Genomic DNA, 15253 nt, shown 5'->3' with positions numbered 1-15253 from the left:
GGTCCTATCCTATAAATCCTCTTTTTATTAATATCGGTTAATATTTGTATAACACAAAATAATAAAATTACAAACATAAATAGTTTAGTGCTCAGATACATAGATTGTCAAAGGTAAAAATAAAAACACGAAATACATTTTTTTTTATTGTCTGTCTAGTGTCTGTGACGGTGGCTTATGTCTGTGTCTGTGGTAAAAAATATTAAATATTTATATTTTTTTTAAGTTCTAAAAATCAATACGATAAAAATTTAAATTTAATTAATTATCTTTTAAATAAAAAATATTGTTAATATTTATGGAAAAGATGCCCGTTGAATTAAATAGTCTGACTGAGGGGTGGCTAGAACTAGAGAGTGATCCAGGTTTGTTTACTTTGCTGCTGGAAGATTTTGGTGTCAAGGGAGTTCAAGTTGAGGAAATTTACGACTTACACAAGCCCCTGGAGAGTCCAGTTTACGGTTTCATCTTCCTGTTCCGTTGGATAGAAGAGAGACGATCACGTCGTAAATTCGTTGAGCAAATTGAAAGTTTCGTGCGAGATGAAGAAACTATAAATAATATATTTTTCGCTCAACAAATGGTGCCCAACAGTTGCGCTACTCACGCACTATTGTCTATATTATTGAATTGCCCCAACCTCCATTTAGGTGAAACACTCAGCAGGCTAAAGGTAATTTTTTTTTTATTTTAAAAAGAACATCTGCCATATCTTTTTTTTAATATATGACTAATATTCCTGTTCCCCTCCAACTGGTCTGAAAAGACTGTTTGGAGCGGGTACTACAATAGTCCAGTCTAGTGGGTGGAGGTTGAACCACAACTTCTTGGTGATGAGTCTGGTCCCTATTCCATTAAGTTATTGAGAAGACATAAGCATAAGCTGACAGGTGACAATCATTATCATTGTGAGCCATCGTCAAACTGAAGTGTGGCGTCAACAAGTGAAAACCTTTCCTGTTTTTAGCCACTTTTAGCTGAAGATAGCCTAACCCAGTCCTCTATCTTATTATTCAATCATAGTTGTCTTTGGCGGTCGGTTGCCTCAATATTTTAATCACTATCGTCTGGTGTAAGATATAAATTTACTAATTAACATTTCAGCATCATACACTGGGCATGAATCCTGAAAACAAAGGGTGGGCGATTGGCAACACCCCAGAGCTGGCCTGTGCTCACAACTCTCATGCTATACCACAAGCACGCAAGAAGACAGACAAAAACGCTGGAGTGTCTACTGGGCGTTTTACAGGTAACATTGATATTAAAAACATAAAACTGCTGACTTTATTTATGTGTAATTCAGTTTTTCTAATTCCACAACAACCATTGATTTTTCAGGGATAAAAAGTAGCCTGTATGTGGCCTGTATGTGTATAATAGTAGTTTACCTTTATGGCTATGGATTAAGAGGTCCTAGCTTTGAGCCCTGGCTTGGGCTATGAAGTACTGAGCTTGTCTTACTTCTGAGAAGTTTTCAGTATTTGGAAGTAGCCCTCAGCTTAATGGAAAAGTGTGGTGAAAATAAGCTCTGTATCCCCATGTATGGTGCCTCAGAAAATCAATAAGTGAAATGACCTTGATGATAATTCCACATCAACTATGTCATGAGCAAACTTAGTAAAAAAAAAAAACATAACATCTGCACACATCTGTACTTCTTATTCATACATCTGCTTATTCTGTCATCTATTACTGTTTAAATTAATACTTATGTTATTATATAATTCTACAGGTGAAGCATACCATTTTGTAAGCTTTGTACCCATCAATGGGTCTCTATTTGAATTAGATGGGTTAAAACCGTACCCCACTGACCATGGCCCTTGGGCTCCAGATGAGGATTGGACCCAGAAGTTCAGGAGGATGATGGCTGAAAGACTGGGGCGAGATGCTGGAGAACAGGTTCATGATATCAGGTATGTGGAGCCTTCTTATAATAGAACTAGCTGACGCCGCGCGGTTTCACGTGTGGTTCTCGTTTCCGTAGGAATACAGAGATAATATATAGCCTATAGCCTTCCTTTATAAATGGGCTATTTAACACTGAAAGAATTTTTCAAATCAGACCAGGAGTTTTTGAGATTAGCCCATTCAAACAAACTCCTAAGCTTTATAATATATTAGTATAGAAGAGTTTTATTGAAACTGTTAATGGACCCTGTCCCAGTCGATGTTTAAATCCCCGGCTGGGCCAATTGAGGTTTTCTTAATTTGTCTAGGCTTTGGCCTTGGCTAATTACCACCCTACCAGCAAAGTCGTACCACCAAGCAATTTAGCGTTCCAGTACAATGTCATGTAAAAACCAAAAGGGGTGTGGATATTCATCCTCCTCCTAACAAGTTAGCGCGCTTACATCTTAGATTGCATCATCACTTAACATCAGGTGAGATTGTAGTCAAGAGCTAACATGTAAAGAATAAAAAAAACCTTTCTAGGTACTGTCTTTATGTAGCTGCTGTGTTCTGGATGATAATGACTTAACACAAGCTCTTCTGCTCACCTCTGCCTACTATCACTACTACTGATTTTACTGCTACTATTGCTGCAATACTATTTTAATATCTAATGTTAATTTAAATAATAATGTTCTCCTATTTATTGAAGTAAATATCAATATAAATTATCACTTTAGGTTCAATCTCATGGCAGTTGTACCGGACAGAAGGATTGCACTCACACAGAGGCTCAGTGCTTTGGAAGTGAACCAGCGGAGGGTTAAGGAGGCAATATCAAAGATTGGCAAACATTTGCGACATCTAATTAACAAGACAAGGGAGTATAATGGTAAGAAATTGACAATCATATTGTTTTCAAAATCTCTAATGACTCTATCTCTAAACAACATTCTTATAATTTTTTACAGAAAATTCAATATCCCAAAGTAATCACAACGAAGGTAACGACAACTGTATCCAGATATCAGAGGAGGCGATCCTCAATGCTCTGGACGCGTCAGAGGTGTCGTCGCTGGACATAGACTTCACTCAGAGCATCACCATCGAGATAGGAGCTACGGACCGCTCACACTATGACAACAGCATCACCCTAGGTACAAATTATCACATACAGCTTTTTACCTTTATCTGAGATACGTGATAGCCTAGTGGATATGACCCTTTGCTTTCGATTTGGAGGGTGTAGATTCGAATCTCGTCCGGGGCATGCACTCCAACTTTTCAGTTGTGTGCATTTTAAAAAATTAAATATCACGTGTTTCAAACAGTGAAGGAAAAAACATTGTGAGAAAACCTGCATACCTGAGAATTTTCTTAAATCTACAATTTGGTCAGCGTGGTCTAAGGCCTAACCTCTCTCATTCAGAGAGGAGACTTGTGCTCAACTGTGAATGGAATATGAGTTGTTGATGACATTTATCTGCTGCTGCTATTACTTTTTTTATTAATCAGCCTATTCTTACGACTCACTACGGGGCACATAGGATATTGATATTGGAGTTTGGACCCAGCATGCTGCTCCAATGAAGGTTGGTGGGCTGATTGTTTGTTAATCCTTATTAGATGTTAATTAGCATGACTGTGACCAAATACCTAACATGATAATAAGCTCTAAGATACAGTGTAACTTACTTCCTAACTCTAGGCTGACAATTTTTCTTTAAAATGAAGATGAATGAAAATATTACCCAAACTTTTTTTAAAAAATATTTGTCATAATATCATGAAATATGACCAATATTTCCATCCCCATTCCCAGAGGTGGTATGACAGTAGACTATATCGGAACATGACAGTGGACTATAACAGGACGGATATCGAAACACCAGCTCTTAGTGACAAGTCCGGCTGCTTGACCGTTGAGCCATTGAAGCTCACATTGGATAAATACTGGATCAACTAGACAATTAACACATAAATATTAGTGTTAGTTTGTCTGTTTATTTTGTCTACAAAAGGTATATTCAGAGGGTAGTTTCATAATTTATGTTTTCATAATTTCAGTGGAGCCTGTGGATCCATCATCAGTTGTGCGATTTGTGTGCATAAATGGAGAGAACGAAATACTTTCTGATGTAAGTGTGCTGGACAGTTAATATTTTTCATTTACAACTTACAAGGTTGTGCACGCCTCGCCTCGAGCAGTTAGTATTCTTTATATGGAGTACTATGAACATACTTTGACCAGATCGACGGCCTCCGTGGCGCAGTGGTATGCGCGGTGGATTTACAAGCCGGAGGTCTGGGGTTCGATGCTGGGCCGATTGAGGTTTTCTTAAATGGTCCAGGTCTGGCTGGTGGGAGGCTTCGGCTAGTTACCACCCTACCGGCAAAAGACCGGAAGTTCCGGTACGATGCTGTGTAGAAACCGAAAGGAGTGTGGATTTTCATCCTCCTCCTAACAAGTTAGGCCGCTTCCATCTTAGATTGCATCATCACTTACCATCAGGTGAGATTGTAGTCAAGGGCTAACTTGTAAACAATAAACGTATGCCGGGCACAGATCCAGCCGACGTCGACGACGGCGCTGGTGCGCAGCGCGACGCTGCCGCTGGTGCTGTGCGCGGCGGGCGCGGGGGGCGCGGGCGAGGGCGAGCCGGCGCGCGCGCGCAAGCTGCTGTTCTCGCACGCCGAGCTGTCGTGCCTCATGAGCGCCGTGCTGGCGCAGCTGCAGGCCTGCCAGCAGGCGCTCAACGACGAGAACGACAAGAGAGACATGTACAAGGTACTTTTTTTAAGCTATTGCATAGCTTTTATCGTGGGCCTTGAGCGCGGGGACCGAATCCATAAATTCCGTAATAGACACATATAGACCACTTTGGGAATCACTGGGTTAAACTGTTGTCCGGCAGGTGGACGACTGCCGGCGCACGCACAACTACGACGAGTTCATCTGCACGTTCCTGTCCATGCTGACGGAGCGCGGCGTGCTCGCCGAGCTGGTGGCGGCGCAGCTGGAGCGGGGCCGCTCGGCGCGCGCGCGCCGCCGCCGGCCTCGCCCGCGGCCTCGCGCGCGGCCCCGGCCCCGGCCTCGCGCCAGGAAGTGAACGACTTGCGGATTCACATTTATACAATAAACGTTTTATATGTATGCCTATGGTTGTTATTTATTATAGTACGAGATCCGGTATAAGAAATATAATCTCATTTGTTATTTATTTGGGATTAGAAATAAATGATAGAATATATTCACATTTGACACATTACAAATAGGTTGTCTAGTGAAATTGCGCTGGTGAGTTTTAATTAAATGACTAAATTTTTGGTGGAGCGACGACCTCCATTACTGCTTTTTGCATCCAATCGATGCCATGTGGACATCGATTGGATGCAAAAAGCCAAAGATAGAGCCGGCTGGCGCTGCTTAAGAGGCCTATGTCCAGCAGTGAACGCTTAATAGCTGATGACCTTCGAATTCGAAATTAAGGGCAAAAATACTAGCGGCTGGACCGATTTTAGTAAGACTTTCACTAGGAGATAGTTGTTCAGCAATAAGTAGATAATTTTAATCCGAAAAATTGACCCACGGCCCATTTTCAGGTACGAAACCTTTCATGCACGAGTCCGACTCGCACTTTGCCGATTTCATATGTTAATGTCTCCAGAGACAGTCAGAGGATTTGTGTTACTAGTGTATAGGTAATTTCACTTTAGGGTATAGTGTGGCAAAAATAAAAATGCCATACTGATTTAAACATCAAAGGATTGATGTTTGTATAAAATAAAACAAGGTTTATTTAAAAACGAATTATATTAGTATACTACGAACAGCGCCGTATTTACATGATCGTCATATTGTTAGAGAAATGTAACAACAACAACATTATTGTAGTTTAGGCACGTACTTCTTCGAACAATTTCCTTATAATTTAATTAACATTAGGAATAATGATGCCCGAATTACGCACACACTAAAATTAGCAAACAACGATACAAGTTCAACATTGGCTTTACGGGTAAGTTAAACATCTACATAATTCATATCTCTACCGACTAATTTATTGCAACTCCTAAACCGACTTGTGATTTATATATTAAAAAATATAATTTTTTGAACGTATTGCGTTGAAATGCATGAGTTTTAATGCTGACCTCACATTGGGAACCGTCGTTTGAGCGAAAACTGCTGGGTATTAAAATAATCAAGTGATAACCTTTAGTTCATAAGCCGGCACTTATAAAAGAAGCGTCTGCGATAACCAGACAGACTGTGGTGGCTATGCAAGGTAGCAGTAGTCCAATCGAGTTTCTGGGCCTGTAGCCATATGTCATGTCGATTCTCCTAAACGCTAACGTTTAGAAAATTTATAAACGTATGGGAATGACATTCACTATCGACGTCAAGGTCACGTGATCAAGTTGTCGATCGGATCTGTCTTTCCCATACATTTTGTTAGTTTTCGAAGCGTTAGGCGTTTGTAGAAAGAGAAACTACGTGTCACATGGCCAATGGCCCAGAAACTCAATTGTCCAAATACAAAACGCAACATTTTGTCAATTTTTACGGAATTACCATGAGGAATACCTCCAGTCTCCAGACACTTCTTCGTGGGAAAACTTTCGCTTTTCTACGTACTTAGGAGTGATAACCAATAGAAAAGTATTGCAAACACGACTATATCCGCTAATATTAGTGGTAGCTAGAATTTTTATAATAATTATTTAAACATTGGAGCCCTTTAGCGATAGAAATCAATGTGAGGTCAGCTTTGATTTATCAGCCCTCAAATAATATTTTATAGTGTTACTCTATTAACAATGTTTTACACTTATTACAGACAGACAGAGTTTAAAACTGTTATTATATTGTCACTGTCTTATTAGGAAAAGCAGCAACTACAATATCAATGATTTCAAAATTGTCTAAAATAAAATATGTATATTCATAAAAAAAAATCTGGTTTTCTACATACGAGTTTCTGTGTACTAGTTACTAGAGAAACTACTCATCACTACGGCGTTTCGTTCAATTGCGGCGATATCGCCGCATTTCATAGTCTTGCTAACTTACTATGTCGCAAGAAACAATGTCTTTTACATGATCCAGCGCTGCGTATTTCAATAGTATGGGTAAACTTAAACCCCAATGTTATATGAGACATGATTTTTGTTTGGAATACCGAATAGCTTCAAAAGTACGTAGTACACAGTAACTCAATGAGTTTTCACAATAATTCATCAATTTATTTATAAACACATAAAATCTAAATAAAATATAATAATAATTGTGATCTATCAATTCATTTACTTTCTTCCCACTATCTTATATGTGTGTAGTATGTATATTGTATTAATGTATAATTTAAAAATATAAGCTTTTTACTATAAATAGTCCATTTTGTATTGTTTCATTGAAGTCTGACAATGTGTCGATTGATTTAATCTTTGAGGATGCATACAAAAGTAATGTCAAGCAGTTTAATCGTAGACTGAGAGACAGTGATACTTAGACCTTCCTCATCAAAAAGCAAAACAAAATATTGCGTTTTATGTTTAGACAATCGAATCTGGACCCTTGAAACCTACTTCCTAAAGTCACCATGATCCAAATTCCGTAGTTGTCTACAATCAGAAATTTGTACTATTAGATATGTCATTAGCGAAACTGAGACGAATAAAGGTTGTCTTCATTTCATTTAGTTGCATAGTAAATGATGAAAATATTTAAACAAATAATATCTAAATATTGCCTACAATGTCGAGTTGTGTGTTCAGGAAGTATAAATAAATATACTTAAACAATACACATCACTATCTAGCTCAAAGTAAGCATACAAAGTAGCTTGTGTTATGGGTACTAAGATAGTTAATATTATAATATTCATATACATTTATATACTACATATAAATACTTAGTAAACACAAAATTGTGCATGTATGCGATGTGTGAAGTAGCTAAATTCGGTTCATTTTTTGTGATGATTTCTTACATAACATATCTAATAGTATAAAATATCATTGCCTACAATACTTAACTATAGCAGGAGCATGAGCTCTCTTTCAGCTTTTATGAAGAAGAAGAAGGTCTGGCCCAACAGGCTCTTTCAGTCCAATTATATTTCACATCCAATCTTCACAGTAGCTTAAAGTTAATGGGTATACATCATATTACTCGTATATCTTACTGATACAATTCAAAATATATTATGTTACATACATAACAAGATAGTGATCGTAATAATAGTTACATTATTGTCAGAGGACAATCTATAATATGAATATTTATACAATTTAATGTAATGGACGATATACACATATTATGTAGTGTTTTTTTAACTAACATAATGTCTGAAATTTTGCAAACATGAACAAAAACAATGAGTAATTTACTTTACGAGGGCAGAGCCCATATTTATTAACTTAAACTAATGACTAGGCTAATGAAAATCCATTATAAATTTTTCAATAAAAAGAGGTAATGTTTGAAACGCTGAATGCAGAACTCAGAACACGGAACGCAGAACTCAGAACGCGCAACGCAGAACTCAAAACACGCAGTGCAGAATTCCGAACGCCGAATCATTTAGCGGATTGCGGGGGCTGTTAAATCAGCAGATTACCTTTTTTTTAAACATAATAATATTTCATTAGCCCAGTTGTTCGGACATTACAAACAGCGAAAACGAAATTTCCTGTCAAACAGCGAAAAGCCCTGTGAAAATACGACTACTGTGCAAAATTTAATCGCGATTTTACCAGATTTCACAGAGGACTATTAATTTAATAAGTGACAACACATAATGGTTAAAACATTTTATAACGCCATAATCTTCGCTGGCCCAGTGAGGGTGTCACTGTTACCGCGCTTTTAATATATTTTGGAAAATGGCGACCGCCGGTTAATGCGTAAGTGGCCAAAACTGGAACTAACTGACGTTGTTTCCAGTTTTGGCAAATGGGTCAGAAAAGTTCGTGGTACAACAATGTGGTACATACATGCATACCGTTAGAACTTAGAGTACATATTATGTATATTTATAATTGGACACCTGCACTCATTTTACTTGAATAGTGTCTACAATAAGGGCATCAAGTCACTAAATTTTTGATGTTGAGTTGCGATAGTTTGAAGTCACATATTAATAGACACTGCACAGGGTGAATGTGTCGAAAAGTCAGCCTACGACACTGAGCAAGCTTTAAGAAGTTTACCCCCACATGATTTAATAGGGAGCCGAAAAGGAGACTTTTGTATATATTCGCTTACGTAAGATGGTGGGGAGGGAGGAAATAATCATGCTGTTAAGTATCTCCATCAACTCCTTGATATTGATGGGTACGTTTAGGGCAACCCAATTAAAACTTCCGAAATACTCAAGTAGCAGGTGAGTTAGTTGAGTGAACTCCTTTTTTTTGAGAATTTTGACTTATGCTGTTTCACTACAGAAATTACAATGATAGTTCCCATGATGAGCTCTGGCTCAAAAAGCTTTACCACTATTAATGCTTGCTGAAATTCCGCTCCTGACTTTGCGTTAGGTTTCCCTAATATTATAAATTCTATCCAATTATACAGACATCCATTTTTTCATTACATTATACAATTTATACATGAATAATTGTTATAATTGTGATTATTTCGTTTATTTACTCTTCAAGTAAACAAAATTTTTGCAGACTTAGCAGACGACAAGACAAGCAGCTCGAATGTAAACACCTTATATCACAGACTAACAGAATTGTTTCATAAAAACAATTTATACTACGTAGGTACATATATGGCACTAACAATACTAAAATCAGAATGAATATAAGAAAAATAAAATTAGTTCAAGGCAGTTTTCCAGGGATTTAAAATCGAGCGACTCGCATGACGTATTCGAGTAAAACATAACTATTGTATCGAATCGTAAGAATCCATAGCAAAATTTTGCACACTTTGAAAACTTATTGATTATTATTATTGTAAAACATTTTTGGCGAAAATTTTTTATAAAAATTAATTAATTTTCAAAAATATTTTATTAGTTAGATATATAATATAACAAAAGGAAACTACTGTTCCTTTAATTTGCTAACTGTTAGTTAGTTACTCATGTTTTTTTTAGAACTGATCAAACAAAATTTTTGAATCGTAAATTTCGTAAAAGTTATTTTAATGTCGAAATTTATCTTTTTAAGCTAACCGCATATACTATGAAACAGAGTAGAACTTTTAAAGTAAGACGTGATTTATTAGACGTGATTTATTATATATTATTTATTAGATACATCACACTAATATTACAAAGGCGAAAGTTTGTTTGTGTATAAGTGTGAATGTATGTTTGTTCCTCCTTTACGCTGCGGCTAGTGAAGCGATTTAGCTGTAATTTGTAATGGTAATACGATTTTACTCTGGATTACCACATAGGCTACTTTTCATCCTGGAAAAGGCCATGGTTCCCGCGGGATTTGTGACGCGGGCGTTCGCTGGTCAATAACAATAATCGAAGCTTGCAAAGTGTGCAATCTCATACTACTGAGTTATCTTGTTACATTTCAATCGCAATACAATCGAATTTAATATCAATAATTCAACAATACAATCCCGCAATATTAAAAAAAAAATCATTAAAATAATACTCAGCAACAACGATAGTTCACCAAATTCATTATTACACAAGGGAGAAAAGGACAGGATGGCAGTAGCACCAGTACCATAAACAAGCGACGCGTTCGTATCGGGCTCACAACCAAAACTTATTGCTACTATCACTACGAAATTGCACTACTGTGGGTGTCCGACGCCGCGAGCCGAACGAGCACGAAACTATTGCACAACGCAATTTATAAAATAACTCTTATCATAATATAATATAGATATTTGATCGAAATTATATTCTCAAAAATTTGACTAACAAAAAAACATCTACATCAAACCTTAGCACACTAACCACTACCAGTGCCGGATTAAGCTAGCGCGGGGCCAGTAGCAATTTAAACAGGGGGCGATTTAGGTTGAAAAAAAAAACAAATTCTAATTTGGTTTTTCCCCCCAAAAGTGACATTCATATTAAAATATTTTCCTGAAATCTACAAGTAGGACTATTCTGCATTTTATTTTTCAAAATGTTAGTTTTATTATTAGATTCAAGTTGAATCAAGCTTGAACAGTACGAGTATATATCCTGGAATAACTCAAAAGCTATTCATTTTAAAATGATCCTCATAAGAAACTCTTTCATTTGATGAATGACACTGCAGTTTGCAAAAACAAATATTAATAGTCCATATTGCTCACCAAAAATCACCTTCACATTTTTTTCTCAGGCGCGGGGCCCCCATCTGAACGCGGGGCCTGTAGCAAATGCTACCTACCGCCCTATGGCTAATCCGGCGCTGACCACTACGGCATACCTCGATAATAAGGAACAATATGATCGATCGGTAATCGCAAACGACTCGCGACGCGCGGCGCGTTTCAACTGTCGGCGCCGTTGAGCGCGTCCTTGAGCTCGCCGTTGAGCGCATCCTTGAGCGCGTCCTTGAGCTCGCCGTTGAGCGCGTCCTTGAGCTCGCCGGCGAGCGCGCCGTCGTCCGCGCTCGTGCTGTCGCTCTTCTCCTTGCTCGCTTCCAACGGTATGGGTAAGTCTTTCAACTGTCGCTTCTCTATTTCCGCTTTGAACTGCTCTATGTCTTGTGGACTGTGGAATAGAAAAATATTTATATGTAACCAACGTGTAAGCGTTTACATTTTAGACATCTATGTAAGTTTTCATCCCCTTTTCAACACCATTCTAGGGATAGTCGACGTACAACATTCGTGAAAATAACTTGAAAATCCGGGGTTTTCATGTGATTTTCATGTTATTTTTTCAAACAAATTTCAATCCCATCATATACACCCGAAAGGAAATTGAAATGATTTTCTAAGTTTCAAAATTCAGAAAATCATTTCAAATTCCTTTCGGGTATATAGGGATTGAAATTTGATCATCATCATGTTTGCTCATCATCAATCATTTCAAATTTTCAATTTCATAAAATTATCAAAATAAGTGTACAAGATGTCCACAATTTAAGAGCAGATACAATGTATATCCTTCACTGGCGTGCATAATTTCAAATTTATTAATTGCAAATTTGAAAAATGGTGAACTTGAAAAATGGATGATTTATATTTTTTAACAAATTTGTAACAATTTAGGGGTGAAAATTTAAATTACTTAATCCACTTAATCACTTTGAAGGACTACGCTATTTTTCTAATAGCAAAATTCTTTCATTTATACAAATCGAATATTTTTCTATAAAACCTTCAATGCATCGTATTTAAAATCGATTCAACAGGTAAAAGGTACAGGTGTTTGTGTACCTGATCTGCACGAACAGTATGCCGTTGATCAGGTTGAGCATGTCGATGACGGAGGCCATGGCGGGCGGCTGGATGTGCAGCGGCGCGGGGTGCGGGTGCCCGCGCGCGTACGCCTCCGCCAGCCGCTTCTGCAGCACCACCGCCTGCTGCGTCAGGTGGCGCAGGCACTCCGACGACTCGCGCGTCTTCTCGTGCTTCTCGCCCAACTGTATGCAGACAACCAAATATATTATCCGGCTCGAAGGACCAAATGTATGTCACTCTATTGGATGTCGATTTCATGGGTAGTCTTAGTGGTAAATTCAAAACGTACTTTCTTGCATTCCGAATCTCCATACACAATCATAAATACATTATCCGGCTCGAAGGACCAAACGTATGTCACTTTGCTGGATGTTTATTGCATGCGTAATCTTAGTTCAAATACACTTTACAACCGTTTATAGCGACTCCCGTCTTTAATTTAAATCCGGTTCATTAAAGTCTTGATAGGGCCTAATAATGATGTAACAGTGTCTCACCAGTTGTTTGTATATAGAGTAGGTCTCCTTCTCATGCTGCAGCGCGGCGCGGAAGTCGCCGAGGCAGGAGAGGGTGCGCGCCAGCAGGTGCCGCGCCACGGCCGCCTTGAGCGAGCGCGCGCCGTGCGTGGCGCCCGTCACGTTGAGCGCGCGCTCCGCAAACCGCAGCGACAGCTCGTACTCGCCCACCGCGTGCAGGATCAGCGCGATGTTGCTCTGGGAAAGGTCAACACAACGTTTATTGAAGTAAAACTTCTTTACGCTCGCTTGACTTGGGAAGGTAACTCTAACGAAGATTGTAATCGGGCGATGCGTATTGCCATCTGCAGAGATATTGAAAAAGTTACTTTAAGTACTAATAGATAGCGTGCTTAGAAAGCTTTGAAACAATCCCTTTTTGTACACTTCAGGAACTTGCGATGCAATGCTACCTGAGGCTCACAGATGGCGCTTTGTTTTTTATTTTTGAAAAAAGTTATACTTCAGTTGTCAGTCAGCGACAGGTCAATGCTAATAAATGTAAAAAAAAAGAAAACAAATGTGTATCTCGTCCATTTATAAATTATTGTAGGCCTTATAATTATGTATATTATGTTAAAATTAAGAATTCGTACCCACAACATCCCCGCAGACCTAAGACGCGTGATAGGAGATAATAAGATAATTTTGACTCTGACGTCCAATTGCAACAAAAAAATTATAGAACCTTGTCCACTATGCACTAAGTATATCTCTCTTCATAATTTTTAATAATGCTGATACATTGAAATCAAAATCACAAATTATAATAGAAACAAAAGTATGACACTTACATCTAACAAAGCCATCTCAGGATGATTTTCACCGCAGACCAACAAAGCGAGGTAGCGCGCGCGGTACAGTAGCTTCAACGCGGTGCTCACTTGGCCGTTCGCGAAGCAGTACAATGCTAAATGAGACTGGAAGGAAACATTACAATATAAATAATTAGATATAAGCCCTGGTATTTGTAGAATGAGAGTTAAGGAATAAAACATAGCCTTCGAAATATATATTTATAAAAAAATAATCACTATTCTCACGCCATAACTTGAAAACAACTTAAGCGATTTCATTTATCTATGTTTTATGATTTCTAATATTGTGTTTGTCATCATTATCAGCCGATGGACGTCCACTACTTAACTAAAACTTAAAAAAACTATGGATTTACAAATGTATTTAGTGAAAATAACATCCACAGAAAATTGGAAAGTTTTAAAAAACTTAAGGACTATTTTATGGGTTCCTCAACCACGACTCCGCAGATGATTGGATCTGGGTAAAACTATATAGCGTACTTTCTTACCTCTACATATTATGTAGTTGTTGCTTCAAAAAAAGAGCAACGCATCAGGGCCTGTAGCTATGTGGCACGTCGATTCTCTTTCTACAAACGCTAACGCTTCAAAAATTAAAAAATGTATGAGAATAACGTTATCGACAGGTCACGTGATCAAGTTGTCGATCGGTTCTGTTAATTCCATTTTGTTAGTTTTCGAAGCGTCAGTGTTTGTAGAAAGAGAATCGACAAGCCACATGGCTAAAGCCCCAGCAGTGTCTCCACTGCTGGGGCTTGTGTCATGTGGCTTTAGCCAATTTATCGTGAGATGTTTAAGCTAAACAGAAATGCCCAATGTACTTACATATTCCGTGATGGTGTAGGGGTGGTCGATGCCGTTGACCCGCTCGGACATGAGCACCGCCTTCTGCTGGTACGCCATGGCGTCCCTGTGCTCCCCCGTGACGTAGCACAGGCGCGCCACCATGCGCAGACACTGCGCTATCTCGCCGTGCATGGCGCCGTACACGTTGTTGAGGAGGTTCAACGCCTCCGCTATCAGTTCGTGGCCCTCCGACACTGCGCCCGCTTGGATTTTGTTCTGGCCCGTCGTATAGAAGTTGTACGCGTCTGATGCCTGGGAAAAGTTTTGTTTATGTACATTTTTGCGGCCAACCCGCTTTTGAGTAGTGTGATGTGTCTAAACAGATCCCCTCCATGAGATCGGCCTAGCCTTGTGTTAGCCTAATAATTTCTGCTGTCACATATCACCAAATAACTAATCACCGTGTGTCGTTTCTTTACAGAGTCATGCAATGCAATGCAAAGGATGCTAATAAGGCTCTATTACTTTCTTTGTCTAATTTCAGTTCATTAATATTATTATTTTTTATTCGTTACAAATTAGCCCTTGACTACAATCTCAACTGACAGTTGATAGGAGGAGGATAAAAATCCACATCCCGTTATACGCATAACCCTAAATGGCTTGGTGGTACATCATTGCCCGTAGGTTGGCTGAAGCCTTCCAGTAGGCATACCAAAACCGATTAAAGAAACCTCAAAGCTCAGTCTTGTAAATTCATCGTAGATACGTAAGCAAATATACACATCATTCTTCTGTATTTGAAAGTTGGAACCTAGTAAGAAAACGGACAGACAAAAATATTATATTGT

At 38.5% G+C, this 15253-nt stretch overlaps 2 protein-coding genes across 2 annotated transcripts in view; one reads left to right on the top strand and one right to left on the bottom strand.

Annotated features, from left to right (window-relative positions):
* Positions 1-216: 216 nt before the first annotated feature.
* On the top strand, positions 217-5050 carry LOC112053792 (ubiquitin carboxyl-terminal hydrolase calypso). The gene is made up of 8 exons (XM_052885648.1): positions 217-673; positions 1105-1252; positions 1736-1919; positions 2637-2788; positions 2868-3053; positions 3964-4034; positions 4463-4684; positions 4812-5050. The coding sequence occupies exons 1-8, from the start codon at positions 299-301 to the stop codon at positions 5004-5006; spliced, it is 1533 nt and encodes a 510-aa protein (XP_052741608.1). The 5' UTR covers positions 217-298; the 3' UTR covers positions 5007-5050.
* A 641-nt stretch (positions 5051-5691) lies between these two features.
* Positions 5692-15253, bottom strand: part of LOC112053793 (clustered mitochondria protein homolog) — a 51978-nt gene continuing 42416 nt past the window's right edge. Inside the window, exons 20-24 of the mRNA XM_052885647.1 lie at positions 14442-14714; positions 13590-13715; positions 12778-12993; positions 12257-12462; positions 5692-11585 (exon numbers count right to left, since the gene is read on the bottom strand). Coding sequence (XP_052741607.1) covers positions 11363-11585; positions 12257-12462; positions 12778-12993; positions 13590-13715; positions 14442-14714 — 1044 coding nt within the window. The 3' untranslated portion in view covers positions 5692-11362. The remainder of the gene's footprint in view (positions 11586-12256; positions 12463-12777; positions 12994-13589; positions 13716-14441; positions 14715-15253) is intronic.

The sequence above is a fragment of the Bicyclus anynana genome, chromosome 14, assembly GCF_947172395.1.
Source record: "Bicyclus anynana chromosome 14, ilBicAnyn1.1, whole genome shotgun sequence".
NCBI classification, from domain to species: domain Eukaryota; kingdom Metazoa; phylum Arthropoda; class Insecta; order Lepidoptera; family Nymphalidae; genus Bicyclus; species Bicyclus anynana.
This window is presented reverse-complemented; position numbering and strand designations above follow the sequence as displayed.